Here is a 13,592-nt window from a genome sequence, read left to right as displayed (position 1 = left end):
CCCTATGAGATAAAACAGTTGTTTAATTAACAGTAGGTCCCTCTAATGTCCCTGGGATCATTTCCCCAAGGCCATTTATACTTTTAAGTATTATTTCTAAAATATATCAACAATTTAGTGCCAGTGCAAAGCAGACTCATCTGCCTAACATATTTGCTTAATTCTTTTTTTTTTTTTAAGATTTTATTTATTTACTTGACTGAGAGAGAGAGAGTCAGTCTCTCCCCTGAGCAGAGAGCCCTACATGAGGCTCAGCCCCAGGATCCCAAGATCATGACCTGAGCTGAAGTCAGACGTCTAACTGACTGAGCCACCCAGGCACCCTGGCATTTGCATAATTCTGAAGATCTGAGCTAATCAACAAAATTTCTTGTTTTTAAAAATATCATTAAGCTTACAATTAAAGAAGAAAATATGGGATTTTATTTGGTAAGATATATCCCAATATTCTTTATGATATTTCATTCTTCAAATTTAAGAAAAAAATGACTAGTTTTATCTGTGTATCTGTATATAATAATAACATTTTAAGAAAAATGAATATGGGACTTCATTTATGGAAAAAGGAGTAAGTTTATGCTTCATTAAAATAAAAAAAAACAAAAACAATAGGGCTCTTGTTCTGTCTAGAAAGCTATAGAATGCTAAAGAAAAGAGCATTAAGAAAAAAAAATGAGAGTTGTATATTTAAGGAATGCTGTGGATAACAACCATACAAAGTATTTCAGTTCAGATCCTGGGTTCATTCATTCTCCAATTTACTAACTTATACTTTGTGTTGTTCTGTTCCAGTTAGAGAATTTGATAACAACCTGAGCTTTGGCTTGTTTTCCAAATACTAATGATGTAATTGCATTGATCCATAATATTTTATTTTTAATGAGAAAACATGTATTTGTGAAAAACAGGCCAGAATGAAAGGTAAAGTCTATTTCTTCAGAAACGTTTGAAGTTGACATGCTTAGGAGGTGAAAAGCTCTTTAGCCTCATTAGACATAGCCAACTATAATAGTGGACTTAAGTAAATATCATTAAATTATCAAAATGTCATGCAACAAGTAAAATAGTATATTCTCCAGAGCTATGCAGTAATTGTGGCAACTCAGTCACAGTTTGAAAATTAAAAAGGAAAGACATTAATATAAAACTGTGGTAGTGACTATAATCACTGCTGATGAATCTTTTTTTTAAAAAGGATATATATATATATGTATGAGGATATATATATGTGTGTGTGTGTATGTGTGTGTGTGTGTGTGTGTGCAATGTAATGTAAAAGCAAGGTGAAAAATGTACAGTGCTAATTATCAAGAAATCAAGAAACTGACAATTTTCTTGGGCAGTCTTATTCATATTTACATTAGAGATCATGGATGGTACACTGTAGATCTTGATCACTCAGAGTTCAACTGTTCAACCTAGCATTGTTCTCTGCTACATCAATATCAGAATTCTGAGAGACGGTGGTGGTTTAGGCATTTTAGGCATACACAAAATCATAATATAGTAAATATAAATGAACAAATATCAATAAAATATTGATACCTTCATCAACTCTTATTCTTTTTTTCTCAACAAAAAAAGTGGAGTATTTTTAGACCCATAACAATTTTAGAGTTGTGGCAAAATATTGGTGAGCATGATAAGCTTTTTATCAGTTTTGCATGAAGCTTTTTATCAGTTTTGCTCAATGTACCAACAATAGTGTTGTTGCTATTACCAATGGCGAGAATGGTATTGAAGTAGTTTTGCAATTGTGGTGAGAGGGTATTGGGCACAGTCACTATTATATCTGTTACCTATTATCCTAGAACCCCTAGGGGAGTGGAGAGCATGGGATCACCAGAGTTCCTTTCTTTACACTATTGAGGACTTTGGATCAGAACTTACATAAGCAAAAAAGACAGGTGAGAGAGAACCAGGAGTACATATGTTTAGGGTGGAATTAAAACATGGAATCTTCAATTGAATCAATTGTTTCAGAATAGATCTATATATGCTGTGAGTTTTCAGCTCCTCACTTTCAGAGGGGAAGCCCATTTTAAATTTAATTTTAGTCTACAATGAATTAGTTAAGTTTTTTCCTCAATTAAATTTGAAATATGTATTGTAACGTAATAGATCGAATATTCACCTAGCTCCAATATTTGAAAAACACAGAAACATTACTCATCTCAGCTTCAATGTACCATTATGAATAATTGTTTTTTTCCAAAATGTTTCTGTGATGATTAATGTTTGATATGTTATTGCTAAGTAAAATTTGTACAGAAAATATTTGTATAATTCTACTTTCAGTCAAAATATTTTATTCTAAATAAGATACAGTGCTTGAGTTCATAATAATTGAGTCAATACTTTTACGACTAGACTAGATTTTTCGTAGACATTCAATAGGTGCTCTCACTTCTGATCATGTGATCTTGAAAATGATTGGCTGCTGTTTATGGTTTGGGTAAACTACTTCATAATGTTGCTAACTTGGCAACCATTTGGGGTAGCCAAGTTGCTTGCAGAGACCTTGAACTGACATTAACCCTTCCCTCAAGTGTATGTATGTCCTGAGTAACAACCCAAAAAGTCACAAGGAAATATAAGTTCCTGCTAGACCCTGCCCAACTGCCCTTGTGATAAATAATATTCTCCCTTACCTCCCAGGTCCTTCTCTTTATACACCTTTAGATAAAACTGCTGGAAAGCATAACAAAATCCTACTCATTTCCATTTAAATTGACCAACATGGCCTTAGCCAGGGAATCCCCAAGTACTCCACACTTGGGCCCTAATAAAAGCATGTGTCCTAACTCATGTTCCACTCTTTCTGCCTGTGCAAGTGCTGACTTCCTGATGTGCCTCCTTGAGAGAAACTTGTGCATCTTCCAGAAACCAGTGGGTAAAAAATTCTGTTTTCTTTCCCTTGTGGTCTTTTGTTGAACCATGCTCAACATCGTACACACCAACTTTACTTAATAAATGATAATTTGACAAAGTCACAACACAGTGGGAAGCAGAGCTGTTTTGATGGACGGAAATTGAAATGAGTGTTGGAAGGTGGACTTCTCTATTGAATGTCATATTCATTCAGAAGTTTTGTTTTGATTTCTATTCATCATGAAAAAATATATATCTCGCATGAATCTTATTCATTGCTTATCACCTTGGTGCATATTTTGTCTTATCAGTGATAACTGTCTGTAGCTCATATTCTTCACCAGAAGCATGCTATTATCATGATTAATTGGAAGTAGTTTAGGCAGATAGTCATTACAATAGGATCATCTACTACTTTTTTTTCCCTTTTTAAAAAAAATTTCTTTTCAGCGTAACAAAATTTATTGTTTTTGTACCACATCCAGTGCTCCATGTAATACGTGCCCTCCTTAATACCCCCCACCCCTTCTAAACACTCAGGTTGTTTATCAGAGTCCATAGTCTCTCATGGTTCACCTCCCCTTCCAATTTCCCTCAACTCCCTTCTCCTCTCCATCTCCCTATGTCCTCCATGTTATTTCTTTTGCTCCACAAATAAGTGAAACCATATGATAATTGACTCTCTCTGCTTGACTTATTTCACTCAGCATAATCTCTTTCAGTCCTGTCTGTGTTGATACAAAAGTTGGGTATTCATCCTTTCTGATGGAGGCATAATACTTCATAGTGTATATGGACCACATTTTCCTTATCCATTTGTCCGTTGAAGGGTATCTTGGTTCTTTCCACAGTTTGATGACCGTGGTCATTGCTGCTATAAACATTGGGGTACAGATGTTCCTTCTTTTCACTACACCTGTATCTTTGGGGTAAATACCCAGTAACACAATTGCAGGGTCACAGGGAAGCTCTATTTTTAATTTCTTAAGGAATCGCCACACTGTTCTCCAAAGTGGCTGCACCAACTTACATTCCCACCAACAGTATAAGAGGGTTCCCCTTTCTCCACATCCTCTCCAACACACATAGTTTCCTGTCCTGCTAATTTTGGCCATTCTAACTGGTGTAAGGTGGTATCTCAATGTGGTTTTAATTTGAATCTCCCTGATGGCTAGTGATGATGAACATTGTTTCATATGTGTGACAGCTGTTTGTATGTCTTCATTGGAGAAGTGTCTGTTCATGTCTTCTGCCCATTTTTTGATATGATTCTCTGTTTTGTGTGTGTTGAGTTTGAGGAGTTTATTATAGATCCTGGATATCAACCTTTTGTCTGTACTGTCATTTGCAAATATCTTCTCCCATTCTGTGGGTTGCCTCTTTGTTTTATTGACTGTTTCCTTTGTTGTGCAGAAGCTTTTGATCTTGATGAAGTCCTAAAAGTTCATTTTTGCCTTTGTTTCCTTTGTCTTTGGAGACGTATCTTGAAAGAAGTTGCTGTGGCTGTTATTGAAGAGGTTACTGCTTATGCTCTCCTCTAGGATTCTGATGGATTCCTGTCTCACACTGAGGTCTTTTAACCATTTCAAGTTTATCTTTGTGTACAGTGTAAGAGAATGGTCGAGTTTCATTCTTCTACATATAGCTGTCCAGTTTTCCCAGCACCATTTATTTTTTCCTGCTTGGTTGAAGATTATTTGACCACAGAGTTGAGGGTCATCTGTGAAAAGAGAGACTTTGACTTCTTCATTGCCAATTTGGATACCTTTTATTTTTCTTTGTTGTCTGACTGCTGTTGCTAGGACTTCTATTACTATTTTGAAAAAGAGTAGTGAGAGTGGGCATCCTTGTCGTGTTCCTGATCTCAAAGGGAAGGCTGTGAGCTTTTTCCCATTGAGGATGATATTTGCTGTGGGTTTTTCATAGATAGATTTTATGAAGTTCAGGAATTTTCCCTCTATCCCTATACTTTGAAGTGTTTTAATTAGGAATGGATGCTGGATTTTGTCAAATACTTTTTCTGCATCAATTGAGAGGACCATGTGGTTCTTCTCTCTTATTGATTTGTTCTATCACATTGATTGATTTGCAAATGTTGAACCATCCTTGTAGCCCAGGAATGAATCCCACCTGGTCATGGTGGATAACCTTTTTAATGTGCTATTTGCTAGGATCTTGTTGAGAATCTTAGCATCCATATTCATCAGTGATATTGGTCTGAAATTCTCCTTTCTGGTAGGGTCTTTGCCTGGTTTGGGAATCAGGGTAATGCTGGCTTCATAGAAAGAGTCTGGAAGTTTTCCTTCTGCTTCAATTTTTTGAAATAACTTCAGGAGAATAGGTGTTATTTCTTCTTTAAAATTTTGGTTGAATTCCCCCAGAGAATTCATCAGGTCCTGGGCTCTTGTTTTTTGAGAGGTTTTTGATCACTGCTTCAATCTTGTTACTAGATATCAGTCTATTCAGGTTGTCAGTTTCTTCCTGGTTCAATTTTGGGAGTTTATAGTTTTCTAGGAATGCATCCATTTCATCTAGTTGCTTAACTTATTGGTATATAACTGTTGATAATAACTTTTGATGATTGTTTCTACTTCCTTGGTATTAGTTGTGATCTCTCCCTTTTCATTAATAATTTTATGAATTTGAGACTTCTCTCTTTTCTTTTGGATTAGTGTGGCCAATGGTTTACCGATCTTACTGATTCTTTCAAAAAAACCATCTTCTAGTTTCATTGATATGTTCTACTGTATCTCTGGTTTCTACCTCATTGATATTTGCTCTAATCTTGATTATTTCCCTTCTTATGTGTGGAGTTGGTTTGATTTGTTGCTGATTCTCCAGTTCTTTTAGGTGTAGAGGCAGCTGGTGTATTCTGGATTTTTCAATTTTTTCAAGAGAGGCTTGGATGGCTATGTATTTCCCACTTAGGACCACCATTGCTGTATCCCATAGGTTTGGACCAAACTGTCTTCATTTTCATTGGTTTCCATGAATTGTTTAAGTTCTTCTTTGATCTCTTAGTTGATCCAAGCATTCTTAAGCAAGGTGGTCTTTAGCTTCCAGGTGTTTGAGTTCCTTCCAAGCTTTTCCTTGTGATTGAGCTCCAGCTTCAAAGCATTGTGATCTGAGAATATACAGGGAATAATCTCAGTCTTTTGGTATCAGTTGAGTCTTGATTTGTGACCCAGTATGTGGTCTATTCTGGAGAAGATTCCATGTGCTCTTGAGAAGAATGCATATTCTGTTGTTTTAGGGAAGAATGTTCTGTATATATCTATGAGGTCCATCTGGTCCAATGTGTCATTCAGTACTCTTGTTTCTTTATTGATTTTCTGCTTTGATGATCTGTCTATTTCTGAGAGAGTCATGTTAAGATCTCCTACTATTAATGTATTCATATCAATATGACTCTTTATCTTGATTAACAGTTTTCTTATGTAATTGGCTGCTCCCATATTGGGGGCATAGATATTTACAATTGTTATATTATCTTGGTGGATAGTCCCTTTAACAATTATGTATTGTCCTTTTGTATCTCTGACTACAGTCTTTTTTTTTTTTAAAGATTTTATTTATTTATTTGACAGAGAGAGATTACAAGTAGGCAGAGAGGCAGGTAGAGAGAGAAGGAGGAGGAAGCAGGCTCCCTGCTGAGCAGAGAGCCCGATGCGGGACTCGATCCCAGGACCCCGAGATCATGACCTGAGCCGAAGGCAGCGGCTTAACCCACTGAGCCACCCAGGCGCCCACTGACTACAGTCTTTAGTTTAAAATCTAATTTATCTGATATGAGAATCACTACCCCAGCCTCCTTTTGAGGCCCATCGGCATGAAAGATGCTTCTCCATCCCTTAACTTTCAGTCTGGGTGTATCTTTAGGTTCAAAAGATACCAAAAAATGTCTCTTGTAGACAACATATGAATGGGTCCTATCGTTTTATCAATCTGCAACCTGTGTCATTTTATGGGTGCATTTAGGCCATTCACCTTGAGAGTGATTGATACATTTTTATTGATACATTTTATTGATGATAGATACATTTTTATTGACATCGTGTTACCTTTGAAGACTTTCTTTCTGTAGATTGTCTCTATATTTCTATTCAATGCTATTCTTAAGATTTTTCCTCTTTTATATACCCCCCTTAATATTTTCTGCAGTTTTGGCTTGGTGGTCGCATACTCTTCTAAGCCTTGCTGGTCTTGGAAACTCTTTATCTCTCCATCCATTTTGAATGTCAGTCTTGCTGGATAAAGTATTCTTGGCTGCATGTTCTTCTCATTTAGTGCCCTGTATATATCTTGCCAGCCCTTTCTGGCTTGCCAGGTTTATGTAGATAGGTCTGAGGTTATTCTGATGGGCTTTCCTCTGTATGTAAGAAGCTTCTTTGTCCTAGATGTCTTCAAGAGAGCCTGTCTACAATTATGATTCCTCATTCTTACTCTCTGGTAAAGTCTTTCGAGAATCTATAATTGTGGGGGTATACCGTCCTGCCTCTAGTATATGAACACTGGTTCCATTCGTGAGATTGGGAAAATTTTCATGGAGAACTTGTTCCCCTCTATCTTCTAGACTTCTTTCTTTCTCCTCCCCTTCAGGGATTCCAATAAATCTGATGTTAGAACATTCTATGGCATCATTTATTTCCCTAATTCTGTTTTTGTGGCTTCTAAACTGTTTGTTCCAGGCTTCCTCCTGATCCTTTCTCTCTATCTTTTTGTCCTCCAGATTACTAATTCTATCTTCTGTCTCAATTACCCTTGCTTTTAGAGAATTTAGATTAGATTGGAACTCATTGAGAACATTGTGAACATCATCCTTGGTGGCTTTCAGTTCTGCTCTAATCAATTCTGTTTTGTCATCCATGGCTTTCTCCAACCTAGCTATTGCCTGGATAATTGTTAGCTTGAATTCCCTTTCCAACATATTGTCTATGTTGACAGCCATTAGCTCTGTTGCAGAAGGCCCATCCTCTGAATTTTTCTTTTGTTGGGCATTCTTCCTACTAGTCATTTGGGTGAGAGATGGCTGAACAGATGTAGCTGGATGTATCGACCATGGTGCAGTCAAGGTGCACCCTGGAACACTCTGAGCAATCAAGAGTCCCCACCCAAATGAAAGAAAAAAGAAAGAAAAAAGAAAAAAAAAGAGATAGAGAGAGAGAGAGAAAGGAAGAAAAGAAAGACAAAAAAGAAGGCTAAGCCCAAATGGGCCCCAAGGTAAGATTTATGAAGTATAAAAACAAAAACAGACAAACAAAAAGACTGATAAAAGTATATGACAAGAGAAATAATATTTATATATATATAAAAGCAAAAAAAAAAGAACCTCATCAACAAGAACCCCAAGTATAAGATTTAAAAATATGAAACGCTTCATAAATTTGCATGTAATCCTTACGCAAGGGCCATGCTAATCTTCTCTATATTGTTCCAATTTTAGTACATGTGCTGCTGAAGCGAGCACCATCTACTACTTTTTAAATATATGAAGTAAGTCCAGGGAACAAAAAGATAAATTATGAGCTAGTTTCCATTTTCTAATTTTTTATTATATTAATTACATGTTTCTACCGAATGGAGTACATTCCACACCATCATTCACTCTGTGCATACATGAAATAAGTCAAGCAGAGATAGTCAATTACCATATGGTTTCACTTACTAGAGGAGCATAAGGAATAACACAAAGGACATTGGGGTATGGAGAGGAGAAGTGAGTTGGGAGATATTGGAGGGGGAGACAAACCATGAGAAACTATGGACTCTGAGAAACAAAGAGAATTTTGGAGTGAAGAAGGGTGGGAGATTGGGTGAGCCTGGTAGTGGGTATTAAGGAGGGCACGTATTGCATGGAGCACTGGGTGTGATGCATAAACAATGAATGCTGGAACACTGAAAAGAAATAAAATAAAATAAAATGAAAAAAGTATATATATTTTTTCTTAATTTTATCTTATTTTAAACATTCTTTCTGCTTCAGAGAAATAGAATGGGTGAGACATGTGAGCACAGAGATGTAGTTATGGCTTTTATTGATATTTTAAAAATTATATCGATATTTAAACACTATCCTTTGATGCACATATTTTGATTCTTACAGAGAAAATACTCTAAGATATGATTTGTGAAAATCACACCAGAGTCACTGAATTTATTCTTCTCGGTTTTACAAATAACCTTGAGATGCAAGTTTCCCTCTTTATTTTGTTCCTCGTCATCTATACAGTTACTTTGTTGGGCAACTTCCTTATCATCACAGTCACCAGTGTGGATTCTGCTCTTCAAACACCCATGTACTTCTTTCTCCGAAACCTATCACTTCTTGAAGTCTGTTTCACCTTGGTCATGGTGCCAAAGATGCTGGTGGATCTAGTGTCTCCAAGGAAAATCATCTCTTTTGTAGGCTGTGGGATCCAGATGTACTTTTTCTTCTTCTTTGGCAGCTCTGAATGCTTTCTCCTATCTATGATGGCATATGATCGCTTTGTGGCCATTGGTAACCCTCTCCGTTATTCAGTCATAATGAATAGGTCTTTATGCTTATGGATGGCTCTTGGCTCTTGGATGTCTGGTGTTCCTGTCTCTATGCTACAGACAGCTTGGTTGATGGCCCTTCCTTTCTGTGGACCAAATACTATAGATCACTTTTTTTGTGATGGTCCTCCAGTGCTGAAACTAGTCACTCAGGATACAACCATGTATGAAATGCAAGCACTTGCTTCCACGCTACTATTTATCATGTTTCCTTTTTCCCTCATTTTGGTCTCCTATACCCGCATTATCATCACTATCCTGAGGATGTCCTCTGCTACTGGTCGCCAGAAGGCATTCTCTACTTGTTCATCACACCTCATTGTGGTATCCCTTTTCTATGGAACAGCCAGCTTGACCTACCTAAGGCCCAAATCCAACCAGTCCCCTGAGAGCAAGAAACTAGTGTCATTGTCCTACACTGTCATCACTCCTATGTTAAACCCCATCATCTACAGCCTCAGGAACAATGAAGTGAAGGGGGCAGTCAAGAGGACATTTACTCAAAAAGTCTTGCAGAAGTTAGATGTGTTTTGAGTTCCATTGCTTAGTGTTTCTAAACAAAAAAGAGACATCAGAACCCACAGACAAAAGCTTAAAAGGAGTACAAGATTAGCTCTGATTTTTTCAGTGTCACTTGCTGTGATAGATGGGTCTTAGTGTATCAGTCAGACTCCCAGCAAGAGACAGGTGGTACTCTTGGGATAATTGAGATAATATTTATGAGGGCTCTGTTTGTAAATTGGGAGGGAAGACTAGATAATTGTCATACAACTCATATGAGGGAAAATCCACAAGTCTTAATCTGAAGGGGTAAGGAGAAGAAGTATTACCTGGAACCTGGAGGATGCTACAACTATATGTAAAGCCACACAACTGGAGCCTTGTTCTTTAGAAGAAAAAGGCAGCCATCCTGGTCTTATGCTATTCTGAATCTCTCAAATGTGATGATGCAGATTTGATGATGTTCTTCATCAAACCAAATCTGAGACAGAGGACAAGAATTTCTGCCGATGCAGTATATAAAGGCCAGCCTTGTGGGGCACAGATCAGAATAAAAAGTTATTTTTGTAGCAACATGGACGGGACTGGAAGAGATTATCCTGAGTGAAATAAGTCAAGCAGAGAGAGTCAATTATCATATGGTTTCACTTATTTGTGGAGCATAACAAATAGCATGGAGGACAAGGGGCGTTAGAGAGGAGTAGGGAATTTGGGTAAATTGGAAGGGGAGGTGAACCATGAGAGACTATGGACTCTGAAAAACAGTCTGAGGGGTTTGAAGTGGCGGGGGGGTGGGAGGTAGGGGTACCAGGTGGTGGGTATTATAGAGGGCACGGCTTGCATGGAGCACTGGGTGTGGTGAAAAAATAATGAATACTGTTTTTCTGAAAATAAATAAATTGGAAAAAAAATAAATAATAAAAAAAAAGTTATGAAGCATAAATGAAAATATTTACCAGAGACCCCATATATTCTGCACATAATATAATGCACGTATAATCTTGTAATGTGCTTTAGATAACTTTTAAAAAGATGTATTGAAAAGTGGGAACTTGTAGTTGCCAAGAATTCATGGTACAAATTCTTTACATAGGTTGCTGCTTTAAATGAGGTTACATAATAAGATTACCTTCGTATGAATATTTTAAAATATGGTTCTGGAGCTCTTTGATCATTGGCTTAATCATCTATTAATTTTTATTTTATTTTTTAAAGATTATTTATTTGAGAGTGAGAAAGAGGGGAAGGAGTAAGGAAAGAGAAACTCAAGCAGACTCCATGCTGAGTGCAAAGCCTGACAGGGGGCTCAGTATCATGATCCTGAAATCATGACCTGAACCAAAAACCAAGACTCCACACTCAACTGACTGAGCCATCCAGGGTTGCTTATTAATTTTTATTAATTAGCTGTTGCTTAGAATTTAAACAAGAAATACTTGCTTTCCACTATAGTAAAAGCAAGAATAGTGATAATAATAGCCAACATGATTTATCAAAGCATTAATAAATGCTTTGGGGTGTCCAAATGCATGGGGTGTCCAGGTGGCTCAGTCAGTTGAACATCTGCCTTCGGTTCAGTTCATGATCCCAGGGTCTTTGGATCGAGTCCCGCATTGGGCTCCCTGCTCAGCGGGGAGACTGCTTCTCACTACCCTTCTGCCCTCCCCATGCTCATGCTCTTTCTCTCTCTCTCAAATAATTAAATAAAATCCTAAATATCCTTAAATAAAATCCTAAAAAAAAGTTCTCACAACAAACCAATGGGTAGATCCTATTATATATTTATTTTTCATAAAAGATGAATTAGGATCAGAAAATTTAAGAATCTTGACAAGATAGAGTTATTGAGAGGTAGTCACAGTAATTCAAATTCAGACCCTTCTACATTTGAAATTCAATATGTTAATTTTTTAAAAAATCTGAAAAACAGTCTGAGGGGTTTGAAGTGGCGGGGGGGTGGGAGGTTGGGATACCAGGTGGTGGGTATTATAGAGGGCACGGCTTGCATGGAGCACTGGGTGTGGTGGAAAAATAATGAATACTGTTTTTCTGAAAATAAATAAATTGGAAAAAAAAATCTCTAGGACATTTTCATCCTGATAAAGCACCACTTATACATGGGAATATTGTCTGTAAGGCCATAAATGCCTTAAATCAACTAAGAAGACAAAATGAAATTGAGTCAAATGTAATTTTGGAAAATTTCACATTCCCACTCTCATAAAGATATATATTGAATATCCAATTTATACCAATAGTATTTATTGCTCTAAATCTTCATTAGTCAACATTTTTCTTAACTGTATAGGTTTTTCTTTAAGGAGCAACTAGCCTCTATCATTCTTGGTCAATATCCCAGAGAAATTTAAAATTATCACAAATTTGTAATTGTGATGTTTATTTTAATTCTGATTTTCTGAAGTTTATATCCATTGATCATAATGGCAGTTTGGGGTAGGCAATATCAGTGCCTTTAAATCTTTCTCCTTCAGTGGTCTTTTAATTGTTTAAGCTTAACTCACAATTCCAAATTAATGTTGCTAAATTCAGTGACCATCTGGTAAGACTATTGCAATGGTTTTCTTTTCTTTCCTTTTCTTTTCTTTTTAAAATAGATCTATTTATTTATTTGAAAGAGAAAGAACAGTAGGGGGGATAGAAGGAGAGTGAGAAAATCTCAAGTAGATTTCCCACTGAGGGTGGAGCCTGACATGGGGCTCAATCCCCTGACCCTAAAATCATGACCTGAGCAGAAATCAAGAGTCAGATGTTTGACTGACTGATTCAGTCAGGTGTTCCTGGTTTTCTACTATTTGAATGTGACTCAAGAGTAGATTGTGAGGTCATAAAATCAGTTTAATAGTGAATGTGTATGTGTTTAATAAGCTAGCATAATAAAATCAAGAATAGAATAACAGTAATTTATGAAAAGAGTTTATGGAAACACCTGATACATAATAAACCCTATTTGGGTGTATGATAGTATTATTTTTAGAATAACATAAAATATAGATTAGACCCCATATATGAAAGGGTATGCTTTAGTTATGCATTTTTATGTTTAGAGTGAAATGTAAAATTAATTTCATCCTGTAAGATGCAAGAAAATTTTTCATAAGATATTCACTTATTTCATATCTTATCTGACTTAAAATCCATGGCTTCTTTGGGGAATTTATAATATAATTATTATGTTTCATATAATTTTCATACAGTTTTTTAGTATAGTTATACATATATATTTCATATAGTTTTATAAATTTAATGTAAGTATAAATAAATGTATAAATTTAGGGTAAGTATAAATAAATTCCTAAATTTAATGTAAGTCACAGAGCCACAAACTCCTTGAAGAGGCTTTTTTTCCAAGCTTGTCATCCTCAATTTACAAATTGATTTCTTCTTTAGAGTTCCAAAAGCTAATTAATAGTCATTATTATATGTGAAGAGATGAATAAAAGGACTTATTTGATGACTTGTTCACCCCCAAAATGCTAAAATTGTATCACTAACAATTCCAGAGTTTTCTTTGGACAAATATTTTCATCACTTTTTTTTTTATGGTGGTGATACAATTGTCTTTTTTAGTTGTATGACAAAAAGGAATTTTTCTTAAGTTTAAAATTCCATAGATTTCTTCTATATATATGCCCCTATATTGTTATTTAGAAGACTTTCTGGAA

At 36.1% G+C, this 13,592-nt stretch overlaps 1 protein-coding gene and 1 non-coding gene across 2 annotated transcripts; one reads left to right on the top strand and one right to left on the bottom strand.

Moving 5' to 3' along the window:
• Positions 1–8,231: 8,231 nt before the first annotated feature.
• Positions 8,232–8,338, bottom strand: LOC122892777. The gene has a single exon (XR_006381466.1). It is a non-coding gene; the product is annotated as a U6 spliceosomal RNA (small nuclear RNA).
• A 653-nt stretch (positions 8,339–8,991) lies between these two features.
• Positions 8,992–9,942, top strand: LOC122891973 (olfactory receptor 10A7). Its single transcript, XM_044228056.1, has one exon. The coding sequence runs from the start codon at positions 8,992–8,994 to the stop codon at positions 9,940–9,942; it is 951 nt and encodes a 316-aa protein (XP_044083991.1).
• The last annotated feature ends 3,650 nt before the right edge of the window (positions 9,943–13,592 follow it).

This window comes from Neovison vison, chromosome 12 (assembly GCF_020171115.1).
Source record: "Neovison vison isolate M4711 chromosome 12, ASM_NN_V1, whole genome shotgun sequence".
Taxonomy (NCBI): domain Eukaryota; kingdom Metazoa; phylum Chordata; class Mammalia; order Carnivora; family Mustelidae; genus Neogale; species Neogale vison.
The sequence above is the reverse complement of the archived record's forward strand: the minus strand, read 5'-3'. Positions and strand labels throughout refer to the sequence as shown.

What these genes read in the sequence shown, in the direction of transcription:
- LOC122891973 (XM_044228056.1), top strand. Translation starts at nt 8,992, where the DNA reads ATGATTTGTGAAAATCACACCAGAGTCACTGAATTTATTCTTCTCGGT.